Genomic DNA, 13,686 nt, shown 5'->3' on the forward strand with positions numbered 1-13,686 from the left:
GTACATTTGAATCACATAGTTTAATTGAATAAACTGAATAATTTATTTGTGGAAATGAGTAATTTTCAAGTCAGTTTTGACATTATATTTTTTATCTTTATCTTTGATTTGAAGTCTTAGCATACTTTACAATTTTCAATACTAATACATATATCAACAGGTTACAGGGAAGATTGAAGTACAGGTGTGAGGATGTTTGACAGAAAAGTTTTGGGAATATGGGAAGAATCTTGTGATTGCATTTTTGGATAATGTAAAGATCTGAAATATTGTTCCTCGGAACAAGATCTAAAATGAATATAGGCCTACAAGATATTTTCTAGGCTTTTTGTTATTATTCGGATAACACATGTATTTACTGAGAGTAGGACAGAACTAACTCAACAATGTTACCTCTCAATCAAAAGGCCACGACAGTGTAATATTAACTAAATTTATTTAGGGGTTGTAATAAGGATGTGAAGGAGCGAGTGTTTTATCACTGGTGAGACTCCAATTAGGGTCTAGTTCCAGAGTATGGGACCCCTCACCTGGGTTACTTGATTCGAGAACTGGAAAAGATATAAAGAAAAGCAGCACAAGTTTTTCTGGGTGATTTCTTACAAGAGAGTCATCATCATCATCATCATCATCATTGATCATTCTGCTCCTTGTGAGCATCATGACCTCATTTTCGTTATCATTCAGTGTTGCACCCAGAGCAGTCTTCACCTTTTCTTAACATAATTTGAAAAGGTAGGCCAGTGATCTTCTCTGCTTGAACTAACCATCTACTTGCTGTTCTTCCTTGTGGTCTACTACTTTCAACTTTGCCTTGCAAGAGGGTCTTTTCCAAATTGTCCTCCTCTTCCGAAAAAATGGTCGAGGAATTGGAGGTAACAATCACTCACACAGGAAAATAGACTTTTCTTAATGATCAACTTGTCTATAACGGAAACATTTGTTTATCTTTCTGTCCAGGGTAAACACAGTATTCTCTGCCAACACTACATCTCACAGGCATCAATTTGATTTTTGTCATTAGCTTTCCTGGCCGAGATCTCACAGTTGTACAAAAAGACCAAGAAAATTAGCGACTCAACCAAGTGCACCTTAGTAGCTTTCATGTAGTCCAATTCTGCCAAATCTTAGCAAGTTTAACCATAGCAGCTCGACCTAGGACAGTACACTTTTTTACCTCTTTTTCACAGTTTCCTGTGTCACTAACGACTTACGCCAGGTAGACAAAAGAGTTTGTCTACTTTGGACTGGGGAGTCTTGAGAATAAGTCGAGATGAGCTGCTCAACTAAGTGGTATGTTATGAGCTATGAGTGGAGAGTTAGCGTGGAATGACATTAGATAAACGAATAAGTTTGAATGGAGTTTTTGAAAGTATGAAATATCATAATATGAATATAATGTGGGAATTCAAGAGGACAAATTGGAGCAAATATTTGTTTACAGTTGGAAGAGGAATCAGGGATTGGAATAATTTAACAAGGGAGATGTTCAATAAATTTCCAATTTTTGAGTATTTTAAGAAAATATTAAATAAACAACTTATAGAGAATATGCCACCTGGGCAACAACCTTAAATGTAGATCAGTGGTGACTGATAGATATGTAAAACACAAAATCTAGAAATAATGGAATGTTACTTACAGCCATAGATGTAATTGATGACTTTGAAAACAATCTTTCAGCTTCTTTGAATTTCCTATTTCTTTTATCTGCTTTGCTGTTCGTATTTTTGTTGCTCGCAAGGTATCGATCCCATCCTCTAATAATATTACCATACAACTGTGTATCCTCAAGGTAACTTCCTTCAAATGCATAAATCTGTCTTTCTAAATTTGCTAATGTTTCCTGAAATTCAAATGACAGACAATCTTTAATTGCAAATGCAGAAGATAAGACAAAGAATATGTAAGAAAGAGCAGTTTTATAAGAGGGAAAATAAAAAAGTGAGTGAGTTCATTTTTTACAGTCCAAAAGAAATATATTCACAAAAACTCAAATGTACATTTGGAAAGGCAAACATTACTTTTCTATACAGCATCCATTCACACCCCACAGAGACACAAATTTTTCTATACCCCTGTGGTAGAAACTGTTTGTCTGGACATGTAATGATCCAGTGTGGCACAATGTGGAACAAAATGAAAAATCAGCATGAATGACATTCTGCTTCCACAGCATCAAACACTGCTGTGCACGAGGGATATGTGTGGCTGTCCAGAACGGGATTCAACAAGGACAGTTACACCACCCTGCATTGAAATTAAGCACACCATTTACAGATGCTTCCGAATGCCATACATGCACCACCATACATTGCACAAACTTACAAACGATTTCAAGTGATTTCTCTTCCTTGGACCACACAAAAGAATCTCACTCTGCAGCTCAATGTGTTGAACGTCTCAAATGTAGCTGCCATTTTGAAGCAACTGCCTCTCGGCAAGCGTGAGGTGCACACACCTGCAATCTTGTGATATGTTTTACCAAATGTATATTTCAGTTTCGCTGAATGCATTTGTTTTGTTGTAAAAAAAAAAAGAGCTCTAATTGCTTTTCCCTTGTAAAATGAAGAATACTGAATAATATGGCAACAGAACATAGGAACAGAAGGCAAAATAATCACGTGTAAAGTGGGTTACCTATCAATACTTATATATAGTTTACCAACTACTGGCATACAGAAGTAGTGTAGCTTAACTTAATATTCTACAATTCTCCTGGACAATGATTATCCCAGTCGCGTTATACAGAACTGAATGCTGGCCAACCACCAAATCCTCCGAGTACAGTCTCCACGAGATGGAGATTCACATGACTTGCTGGTCACTTGGGGTCACCCTGCTCTAATGACTTGCTGGTCACTTGGGGTCACCCTGCTCTATCACGTACCCTATTGGCAGGTCAGTTAGAGAAGATGTGGACGGAAGGCTCCAGTGGTTCAGACATGCAGTCCACATTTCGCAGGCCACTGTTGTCAGCCTTGTCCACCAATTCCTAACTGATGGCTGTTGCTCTTATGGAAAATCAAAATAAAATCAGGAAGACAGGCTGAATGGTGACTTGAAAATAATTGGCTTTCACCCTGAAGATGCACATAATCGTGCAAGCTGGCATTCCAAATTTTAAAAATCCAGACCCTGCACCAACGTAGGATGATGCTTAGAAGACTGTGTTAACCTATTATGATTCCTCTCTTTCTTTCTTTCTTTCTTTCTTGATTTGTCACACCTGTTTATTCCTTTCCATTACTTATATTTCATGATATAGATGCCAACTGAGATTAGCCACTACTTATCCACTATGACTGACACTAATGATAATTTTCATAGCACCAAAATATGGTGATATTAACTAGTCCGACCTAAAAAAAGAGAATTTTAGAATGAGCAACTCTTAATCACAGGTAACTTTTTAATTCCTGCTAGTTTATCAGCAGCACTCTATGCGATTGAAACATCATCATTACCCACCAACATCGAAGACATTGACAAAAAAAAGGCAGATACCGAGGAAATTATTCATACTGAAAGTCCAAGATGGTATCTGGATGCATAAAAGCTAGATATACCGGGCGAGTTGGCCATGCAGTTATGGGCGCACAGCTATGAGCTTGCATCCGGGAGTTAGTGGGTTTGAACCACACTGTCGGCAGCCAGGAGATGGTTTTCCATCATTTCCCATTTTCACACCAGGCAAATGCTGGGGCTGTACCTTAATTAAGGCCACGGCTGCTTCTTTCCCATTCCTAGGCCTTTCCTATACTATCTCCGCCATAAGACCTATCTGTGTTTGTGCGACGTAAAGCCACTAAGGGGGAAAAAAAAGAAGCTGGATAAATCATGGGCACCACATTTCATGTGTAAAATGTGTACAGAGCACCTGCGAGAGTCGACAAATGGGCAAACGAACATCATGAAATTTGGTATTTTCATGGCACGGTGTGAACAGAGCAACTACACTGATGACTGTTTCTTTTGTTTAGTACATACAAAGGGCATCAATGGGAAAAACTGATGACGATAATGCTTGTAGTTTAAAGGGGCCTAACATCTACAGTCATCGGCCACTAATCGTACGAGATGGACAAAATGATATAATTAAAATTTTAAAATGTACACTGATTAGAGTTTAAAATGGTGATGAAAAATGATTATGAGATTAAAACAATCAGTGGATCTAATTCGCAATGCCTTATTTTCTAATAAAATTACCCAGAAAATGCAGTTGACAATGGAATAAGGCATTGCCTAGAAGTACAGATATAATTATGTATATACATAATTCAAGTTAGAAATTAAAATAACACATTAAAATACGCAAACATGAACTAAAATAGACTCAATGGGATAAAAGCGCAGTCAACACAAACACACTAAGACAAAGGACATTATTACACACGATAAAAAAGACCACTATCCCTCATAAAACGGATGACGAGGTCTACTGACTGCTCTTCATCTTGCAGATTGAGGGAGATATGATGATGATGATGATGCTTGTTGTTTTAAGGGGCCTAACATCGAAGGTCATCGGCCCCTAATGGAACGAGATAGACGACATGATCTATGATAGTTAAAATTTTAAAATGTATCCACTGACTAGAGTTAAAAAATGGTGATGAAATTAAAACAATCAGTGGATCTAATTGGCAATGGCTTATTTTCTAATAAAATAAATTACAGGCAAAAAAAAGGAATAAGGCATTGCCTGGTAGTACAGATATATATACACATTATTTACGTTAGATGTTAAAATACGCAACACAAACTAAAATGAAGTCAATGGGATAAAAGTGCAATTGACACAAATACACTAGGACAACATTACACACGATAAAACAGACCACTATCCTTCATAAAGCGGATGACGAGGTCTGCCGACCGGAGGGAGTTCTCCTTTCAATAGATGGGAGCGAGTCAGGATACCGTGGCCGATCCGAAGACGGCATAATACCACTGCTTCCCTCCACGAAGCCCGAAGGGAAGTCCTCCATACCTTTGTTGTTCCTTTGATCGCTCTCAGCTTATTTGGAAGTGGAATGGCTTGCCACTCCATCTCCCAATGGGACATAACCAGATGTCTCAGCTGAGTGCGAAAATCACTTGCTGGAACCTTGAAAGGCACCGGGGGCAGTGTAACTGCCTCCTTGGCAGCCTTATCTGCTAATTCATTTCCCTCTACACCCATGTGGCTTGGGAGCCACATAAACGTGATTCTGGTGCTAGCATCTGTACACCCGGCCAGCAGGTCCTGGACCCGCTGCACCAGAGGGTGTCGAAGGAAACAAGTATCAATGGACTGTAGTGAGCTCAAGGAGTCGGTACACAGAAGAAAGTGTCGGCGCTCATCGGACTGTGTACCGCAGAGCTTCACAGATAGCATAGAGCTCTGCTGTGTACACACTATAGGTTTCCGGGAGAGAAAAAAGAAACCTATCATTGTCAACAACGAACTCACAGCCCACCTTCGTGTCTGTCCTTGAACCATCCATGTAGACGACAACTGAACCTGGATATCGGCCAACAATGGACAGGAAGAACCTCCAATAAATCGAAGGGTCCGTGTTTTCCTTTGGGCCAGTGTGCAGATCCAGGATTATTTCAGGTCGCCGTACTACCCACGGAGGTACCCCACTTGGTTGTCTGAAAAGGCAAGCAACCAAAGGTATGTGAAACAATCTGTAATTGCTATCCAAGCGTATTCCAATCGGCCGCGTTGCTCGAGGACAAGCAGCGCACAGCGAACGGTTGTCATTGTTGAACACGCAAGGATAGCTTGGATGAAGTGGCATCTGTCGCAAATTTACAGCATACGAAAGTAGGAGCTGCTGGCGCCTCAGGTGTAAAGACGGCACACCAGACTCAACGAGCAGGCTGGCAATGGGGGTTGTACGAAAAGCTCCCGTCGCCAACCTAACCCCATTGTGGTGGATGCTGTTCAGCTTCGCAAGAACGCTTGGTCTTACTGAGCCATATGCTGCACTGTCGTAGTCTAGCCGGGATAAAACATGTGCCCTATAGAATCGTAGGAGCACTGTACGGTCAGCACCCCAATTAGTGCTGCTAAGAAACTTCATGATATTCAGCTTCTTAGTGCATTGCACTTTCAACTACCGCACGCGTGGTCCCCACGATAATTTGCTATCGAAAAGGAGCCCAAGAAATCGGTGTCAACAACCGGCAGAGCGACATTTCCTAATTAAGCTCAGGTTGTGGATGAAGAGTACGGAGCCGACAAAAGTGGACAACAGAGGACTTTGCGGTGGAAAAGCGAAAGCCATGTTCCAAGGCCCACTGTTCCACTCTCCCAATAGCTTGCTGTAATTGTCGCACTGCGACTGCCATATTACACGAGCTATAATGCAGTGCAAAACCGCCCACATATAGCGATGGTATTACCGCTGAACCAGCAGCAGCGACAATACCGTTTATGGTAATCGTGAACAGAGTGACACTAAGAACTGATCCCTGTGGGACTTCATTTTCTTGAACATGATACTGCGAATATGCCCTCCCTACTCGGACACTGAATACATGGAGGGACAAAAAATTTGCAATAAATACCAGCAAGTTACCTCGGAATCTCCACTGATGCAGGGCGAAAGGATACCATATCGCCATGTGGTGTATAAGTCTTTTCTAAGTCAAAGAAAACAGCCACCAAATGCTGTTTGCAGAGAAATGCACTGTAGATAGAACTCTCCAGGCATACCAGGTGGTCAGTGGTCGAGCGAGCGGCTCGAAAACCACATTGGTACTCTGACAAAAGTCCTTGTTTTTCTAGACACCAGATAAGTCAGTGATTTACCATCCTCTCAAATAGCTTGCACAAACAGTAAGACAAATAGGTCTACAGCTTCCTTCATACTTGGGATTTTTTTCAGGTTTGAGGACAGAAATGACTATGCCCTCTCGCTACTGAGACGGTAACTCACCCTCTATCCAGATTCGGTTGAACACACGAAGGAGACATAACAGACTATCCGCACTAAGGTGTTTCAACATCTGGTTACGGATATTGTCTGGCCCAGGAAACGTGTCCTTGCCAAGGCGCTGTGGAGTTCCCACTCTGTAAAGTGCATGTTATAGTCCTCTGCAAGATTGAGTGGCAAAACTAAGGCGATGACGCTCTAACTCCCACTTCAGAGCAAGGAGATCATGATGGTAATTCCCGGAGCCAGACACATCCGCGAAATGACTGGCTAGATGGTTAGCAATCGAGAGTGGTTCAGTGACGATACTGCCTGAAATGGAAATTCCCGGTACAGAAGATGATCCTTGGATACCTGAAATACGTCAAAGTTTAGTCCACACTTGAGATGATGGAGTATGTGATGTCATAGACGACACATATCTCTCCCACGAAACTTTCTTACTTTGGCAAATAAGAACTCTTGCCTTAGCGCAGAGTTTTTTAAATGTTACCAAGCTGGCCACAGTAGCCTGCCTATGATAACGTTTATGTGCGCGGTGGTGTTCTTTGATAGCTGCTGCAATTTCTTTGTTCCACGAAGGAACGAGTTTTTGGCGAGGAGTCACTGAAAAGGAGGGAATTGACACCTCAACAGCAGCAAGAATAACTTGTGTTATGTAAGTTTTTTTGCCGTCTACGGTCCGCCTGGTCTCGTCGTTAAAGACAGCTAGCGATGTAAACTTTGGTCAATCAGTATGTTTAAGAATCCATCGAGGAGGAGCCTCGGTGGATTTTTGTTTCAATAAAGTAAGAATAATGGGAAAATGGGTACTGTCACAGAGATCATTGTGTGTATTCCACTGAAACAGCGGAACCAACGTTCGGCTGCACAGACTTACATCTGTGCGAGAGTATGTTCCATAATGTACACTGAAATGAGTTGGTTCACCTGTGTTCAAAATACATAAATTCAGCACTGTTACGAGCGTTTCCAACTCTCTTCCCCTGGGGCAAGGCGTTTCAGAGTCCCATATGAGGTGATGGGCATTAAAATCGCCCAATAAGAGGAAGGGAAGTGGAAGCTGATCTATAAGATCAGTGACAACATTTACGTTAAGAGGCTGGCAGGTGGAAAATAAACATTACACACTGTTGCTATGACAGGCAGTGGTACCCACACCGCAACTGCTTCCAGTGGGGTTCTTAGAGGAACCTCTTCGCTATAAGTATCAGAACGAACAAAAATACCCATGCCACCGGACATTTGGTGAGCATAATATAGTTTTGTCGAGTATAGTCTGAAATTTCTCAAGACCGTATGATGACCTGGCCTCAGGTTTGTCTCCTGAATACAGACTATACTCGCTGCGAACTCACTAATGAGCTGGTGTAGCTCAGCAAGATGCCTGTAATAACTGTTACAATTCCACTGTAACAGTGACATAGTGTGGACTAAAAGAGAGATTGTCAGGTTATGAGCGACAATATGCTCTTAAACCTAAACACTATCAATATCTACATCTACGGACGTAGCTCGACGTCCATCCTGTCATCGAGAACACTGATGCTTTCCACGGGCGGAATATCCCCCTACGAGAGGAGCACGCAGGCTTTGGAGCAGGTGTACCTGCTGGTGCAGACTCATACCCTCCAAATGGCAGGCAGGGTTTCCTTTTCGCAGGAGAAATACGGGAGCGCCTGGTAAGGGCGTTCCTCTTCTCTGCCTTTTTTTTTCATGTTTAGATGGGCTGGGAGATAATTTCCCAGCCCTGGTCGACGATGCCGCCTCTGCTGGCGTAACGGTTTTCGCCAACCTCTGACGGGGGTGGGGGAGACTTGGACTCCCCCTCCCTGCTGTGCCGGCTTAGGAGTCTCAGCCGGCACAGACTTCTTTGTGGTCAAAGATGGGGTGGTCCCCCCCCCCCCTCGAGCTTTTACTCTTTGTGGCTTTACTTGCAGGAGCAACAGCCACATTGGGCGCAGCGACTGCACAGGTTTAGACGATAAAGATGTTGGTTCCCATTTGGAACCTGAAATATTTGTTCCGAATGAGTACATCTATAATACCAATATAGTTGGTCCATTATTGGACATTATAATTTTTCCAGCTAACTCATTTCTGATTGCCAAGCGTTTTCGGTGGCTCCAAATAGCCCACACAGTGGCCTCCACGGTATGCACTAGCCATGCGCCTTGGTGGGTGTGCCATTTACCAACTGATGAGCCCAACTTGGCACACTGGGGGCGAAACGCTGGCAACCAGGAATGAGTTAGCTGGAAAATCTATGTCCAATAACAGATCTATTATATTGGTATTTTAAATTTACTCATTCAGAACAAATATTTCAGGTTCCCTACGCGAATCAACATCTTTATCATCTGATGGCCAGGCAGGCATCAATTTTTGAAAATGCGACAAAGTCTCTCATAGTGCATTGGCACTGCCAGTGGCTCCAAATAGCGTACGCAGTGGCCTCCACGGTATGCACTAGCCATGCGTCTTGGTGGGTGTGCCATTTACCAACTGATGAGCCGAACTTGGCACACTGGAGCAAAATGCTGGCAACCAGGAATGAGTTAGCTGGAAAATTTATAATGTCCAATAAAGGACCAACTATATTGGTATTACAGGTTTAAACGACATAAACGATGAACCTGGAAGACTCTGTGCTATCTTCGTGTAGTCTAACATCTTGGCAGGTGTATTAAGGGCATTGAACTTACGGGTCTTGATCTCCTGGATCTTCTTCTCACCGAGATATTCCGGACAGTTCCGACCTTTGGGTGAGTGAAGACCCCAGATGTACCACATACAGACTGATTCAAGCAATGAGATACCATGTGCTCGAACCTCTGGTATTGATAGCAGCGCATGGGAGACGGGATGTACAGCCTCACATCGCAGCGATACGTTGTTACCTTGACCTTTTCTGGTAATACTGACAATTTGAAGGAGACAACGATTGCACCCATGGCAACGTCTTCGCCATTGACTTTGCGCGTAATACGCTGGATGTGTGTCACACCACGGTGCTTCATGTCTTCCATCAACTCATTGTCAGTGTTCAAGATGAGATCACGGTGGAAGATAACTCCACGAACCAGATTCAAGGTCTTGTGCTCTTCCACTTTGACGGGAATATTGCCAAAGTGGTCGAACTTGAGCAACAAACTACCGTTGCGCATTTTCTTCAGGTATTCCAGTTCACCGTTGACATCTTCTATGTGCCTACTAAACAAAATAGGCTTTACCAGCTTGAAGACACTCCCATTAGTTCCGGTGGCAACAAGAAACCTAGGGAAGCTGGATCCCATTCCTTCACGCTCTGCTTGTTCCCAGGGGGTTGAACCTCTTAAGGAATCACAAGTTAAAGACTTTGGTGGGGGACTCCCTTTGGCAGGTCGAAGACATTTCGAAGCCATGCATGAAATCATCCTCCTGAATGCCATCCACTCTGATCAGGGGTCTTTGTAGCCGAACCAAGCAGCCAAGGCAATACCCACCTGGTCGTAGCCGGTATTGCCCGGGGTCCGATGCTGGACGATACCTAATACGGGATGACTGAGGCAATGAGCACCAGGGCTCCCTTCCTCCAATCACCCGCAATATCATGTACAGAGCACTAAATATAGAGGAAATATAAAAAAACATATGATAATAATATGTCCTTCTGGTATTCGGCTGTGCAGATACTACTGCAAGGGTACATGACGCTTCCACCCGCTGATCCCTGGGTGGTCACAAGCGGGCTTTCGGGCATAATTGCACACGTAAGAGGCGCATCTCCAAGCATCAATCACATCAAAAATGTTGAATCGGTCTACAACTAGCCCTCATAAAACAATAAAAAATAAAGAGGGGACCATGGCCACATGACCCTTTTAGTTGCCTTCTACGACAGGCAGGGATTACCTGTGAATGTATTCACAGCCCCTCCAATCCCCGCCAGGCTCCTCACTTTCATCTATCCTATCCGACCTCCCTTGGTCAACTCTTGTTCTTTCCTGACCCCGACGCTATTAGGTTTGCGAGGGCTAGGGAGTCTTTCATTTTCACGCCCTTCGTGGCCCTTGTCTTCTTTTGGCCGATATCTTCATTTTTTTGAAGTGTCGGACCCCTTCTCCTTTTTCCCTCTGATTAGTGTTAGATAGAGGATGGTTGCCTAGTTGTACTTCCTCTTAAAACAATAATCACCACCACCACCACAGGGGGTCCACCGCATTCTACCAAACCGCAATCCATGTCTGTGCCTAGGTCACCCCTTTTAGTCGCCTCTTACGACAGGCAGGGGATACCGTAGGTGTATTCTTCGTCTGCATCCCCCACCCACAGGGGGTTTACACTTTTAGTCGCCTCTTACGTCAGGCGGGGGATAGCGTGGGTGTATTGTTAATCTGCGTCCCCCACTCACAGGGGGTGGGAAAATCTGGAGTTAGTGGAAGTATCCTCATTTACCCTCTGTAAGATGCCCTACTGCACATTCAGAAGAGATAGCTTGTCCAACTTATCCTAGCATTCTTGAACTTTGTGAGGCAACAATGAATTAACTGGTGAGACACAAGGTTGTGATGGGCACAACATGATAGTGATTTTGAAGGACCTTCTACTTCAAAAGGTTTCCATCAGACTGAATTGGCTTTCCTTTCCCAAGTCCACTTCACTCCCACTCCAGGACGCAATGCTTTACGTGTCAGTGATTGGAGAGTGTCAGATGTCCTGAGAAGGATAATCAGTGCCACAATCGTCCGCTCCAAGATGTTCACAGGTACTCTAGGTGACTCCAAGTTGTTCAAATGCTCTGTCATGTAGATGCCAGCCTCATGTGTATTAGGCCTACATGTTGGGTTGATATACGAGGGTGGCCCAGAAAATAATGCACCACAATTTTTTCTCAGCCCCTAACAACGGTACGAATGCAAAACTTTAGATATGAATTCTTTGAAGTTTTCAGAGTGCACATGCAAAGTTTCCGCTTCTTCCGACAAAGCAGCAATGGTTCAACATGGCGTCTGTAAGTGATTTATGTTACAAGCAGCATATTGTGATTGAATTTCTCACTGCGGAGCAAGAAACGGTTGGAAACATTCACAAACATTTACGTGCAGTTTATGGAGCATCAGCAGTCGACAGAAGTACAGTCAGTCGCTGGGCATAGAGGTTGAGACCATCTGAAAATGGTTCGGCAGAGCTCCAAGATTCGCAGCAGTCCGGGAGGTCACCCGCAGCTGTCACACCTGACAAGATGCATCATTACAATAGAGTAAAATAATATATTATTATTGGTCCACCTTTTCAATACAAAATGAAAATTACATAGGGACTAGTTTCGACCTAGTAATAGGTCATCATCAGCCTGAAGTAAGTCAAAGATCGAAGAAAACATAAACAATGTAAACACAAGTACAGTCTCTTTAAAGGTACATACCAAGTGGGAAGTTGAGTAGAGATATATTAAAAATAATAACTCATCCAAATTGACGAAGCACTGAGCGGAATTTATGTAAAGTTCGGTGCGCCGTATATTATAAAAGACCACTGTGCACTAAATGATGCAATAAAGAAGAATAGTAGGTTGAATGCTGGCTTCTTCTTAGCTGTTGTATAATCGAAGAAGATTACGTCGTGTTTTATAAGGTATTGATAGACGTCAAAATACATGGATGTTGGAAGGCTCTTCAGTTTTTTTGAACATGGCAATAGTTGCGTGTGGAGGCTTAGGAAACCAGAGAAGCGTTATATTATGTTAAAAAATAGAGATCCTTAAAAAAGTCCCGTGCGTTGTATAAATTGTGGAAATGGAAATTGAAAAAACTTGGTTCTTAAGCGATAATGTTGTTCATTCAGAGATCGATTGAAAATAAAGAATCGTAACATAGTCTTCTCAAGATGTTCATAAACCAGAATTAATAGACGATGCGAAGTATGATGCTAGGAGAAAGCTCTTCTGCTTCTGGAATCTTGAAGGACGATGGATGTTTCACGAGGTGGAGCAACATATATGGAGTTAAATAAAGGTGGAAATAAATTCGCAGTTCAATGCGGACCATAAATTTGATTCTGAATAAAAGACAGTAAGATTTTTTTTTTATGTCAAAAGGAAAACTCAAGCGTGATGTGATGAGCTGAAGAGAGAAACGGAGGTAGGAAAGGATCAAAGGAAATTTTGAGGAGGTGAGGGAAGAAAAATGAAGGCAGGAGAAGAATATATAATCTTTTTTTTATTTTTTATTCTATTTATTTATTTTTTTTTTAGCTGAAGAGAGAAACGGAGGTAGGTAAGGATCAAAGGAATTTTTTTTTTTTTTTTTTAGCTGAAGAGTGAAACGGAGGTAGGTAAGGATCAACGGAATTTTTTATATCTGAAGAGAGAAACGAAGGTAGGTAAGGATCAAAGGATTTTTTTATTTAGCTGAAGAGAGAAACGAAGGTAGGTAAGGATCAAAGGATTTTTTTTTGTTTTTTTTTGAGGTGAAGGAAGGAAAATAAAGGTCTGAGATATTTTTTTTGGAGGTGAAGGAAGGAAAATAAAGGTCTGAGATTTTTTTTATTTATTTTTTTAATTTTTTTATTTATTTATTTATTTTTTTTTGAGGTGAAGGAAGGAAAATAAAGGTCTGAGATTTTTTTTTTTTTTTTTTAAGGTGGGGCTGAGGGATGTGGGAATATGGAAGAATGATTAAGAAAAGTGCTAAAAACAGAATGAACAATCGGACCTTTAATATTAGATTTTGATTGTCTGAAAAGTTGAATAAGCAGGTCAAAAAGAATGTTT

The 13,686-nt window shown here is 42.1% G+C and overlaps 1 protein-coding gene across 1 annotated transcript in view; it reads right to left on the reverse strand.

The window, feature by feature from the left end:
* Eaf6 (chromatin modification-related protein EAF6/MEAF6) overlaps positions 1-13,686 on the reverse strand; it is a 51,395-nt gene that overhangs the window by 16,463 nt on the left and 21,246 nt on the right. Inside the window, exon 2 of the mRNA XM_067144976.2 lies at positions 1,643-1,846. Within this exon, the coding sequence (XP_067001077.1) occupies positions 1,643-1,846 (204 nt within the window). The remainder of the gene's footprint in view (positions 1-1,642; positions 1,847-13,686) is intronic.

The sequence above is a fragment of the Anabrus simplex genome, chromosome 1 (assembly GCF_040414725.1).
Source record: "Anabrus simplex isolate iqAnaSimp1 chromosome 1, ASM4041472v1, whole genome shotgun sequence".
NCBI classification, from domain to species: domain Eukaryota; kingdom Metazoa; phylum Arthropoda; class Insecta; order Orthoptera; family Tettigoniidae; genus Anabrus; species Anabrus simplex.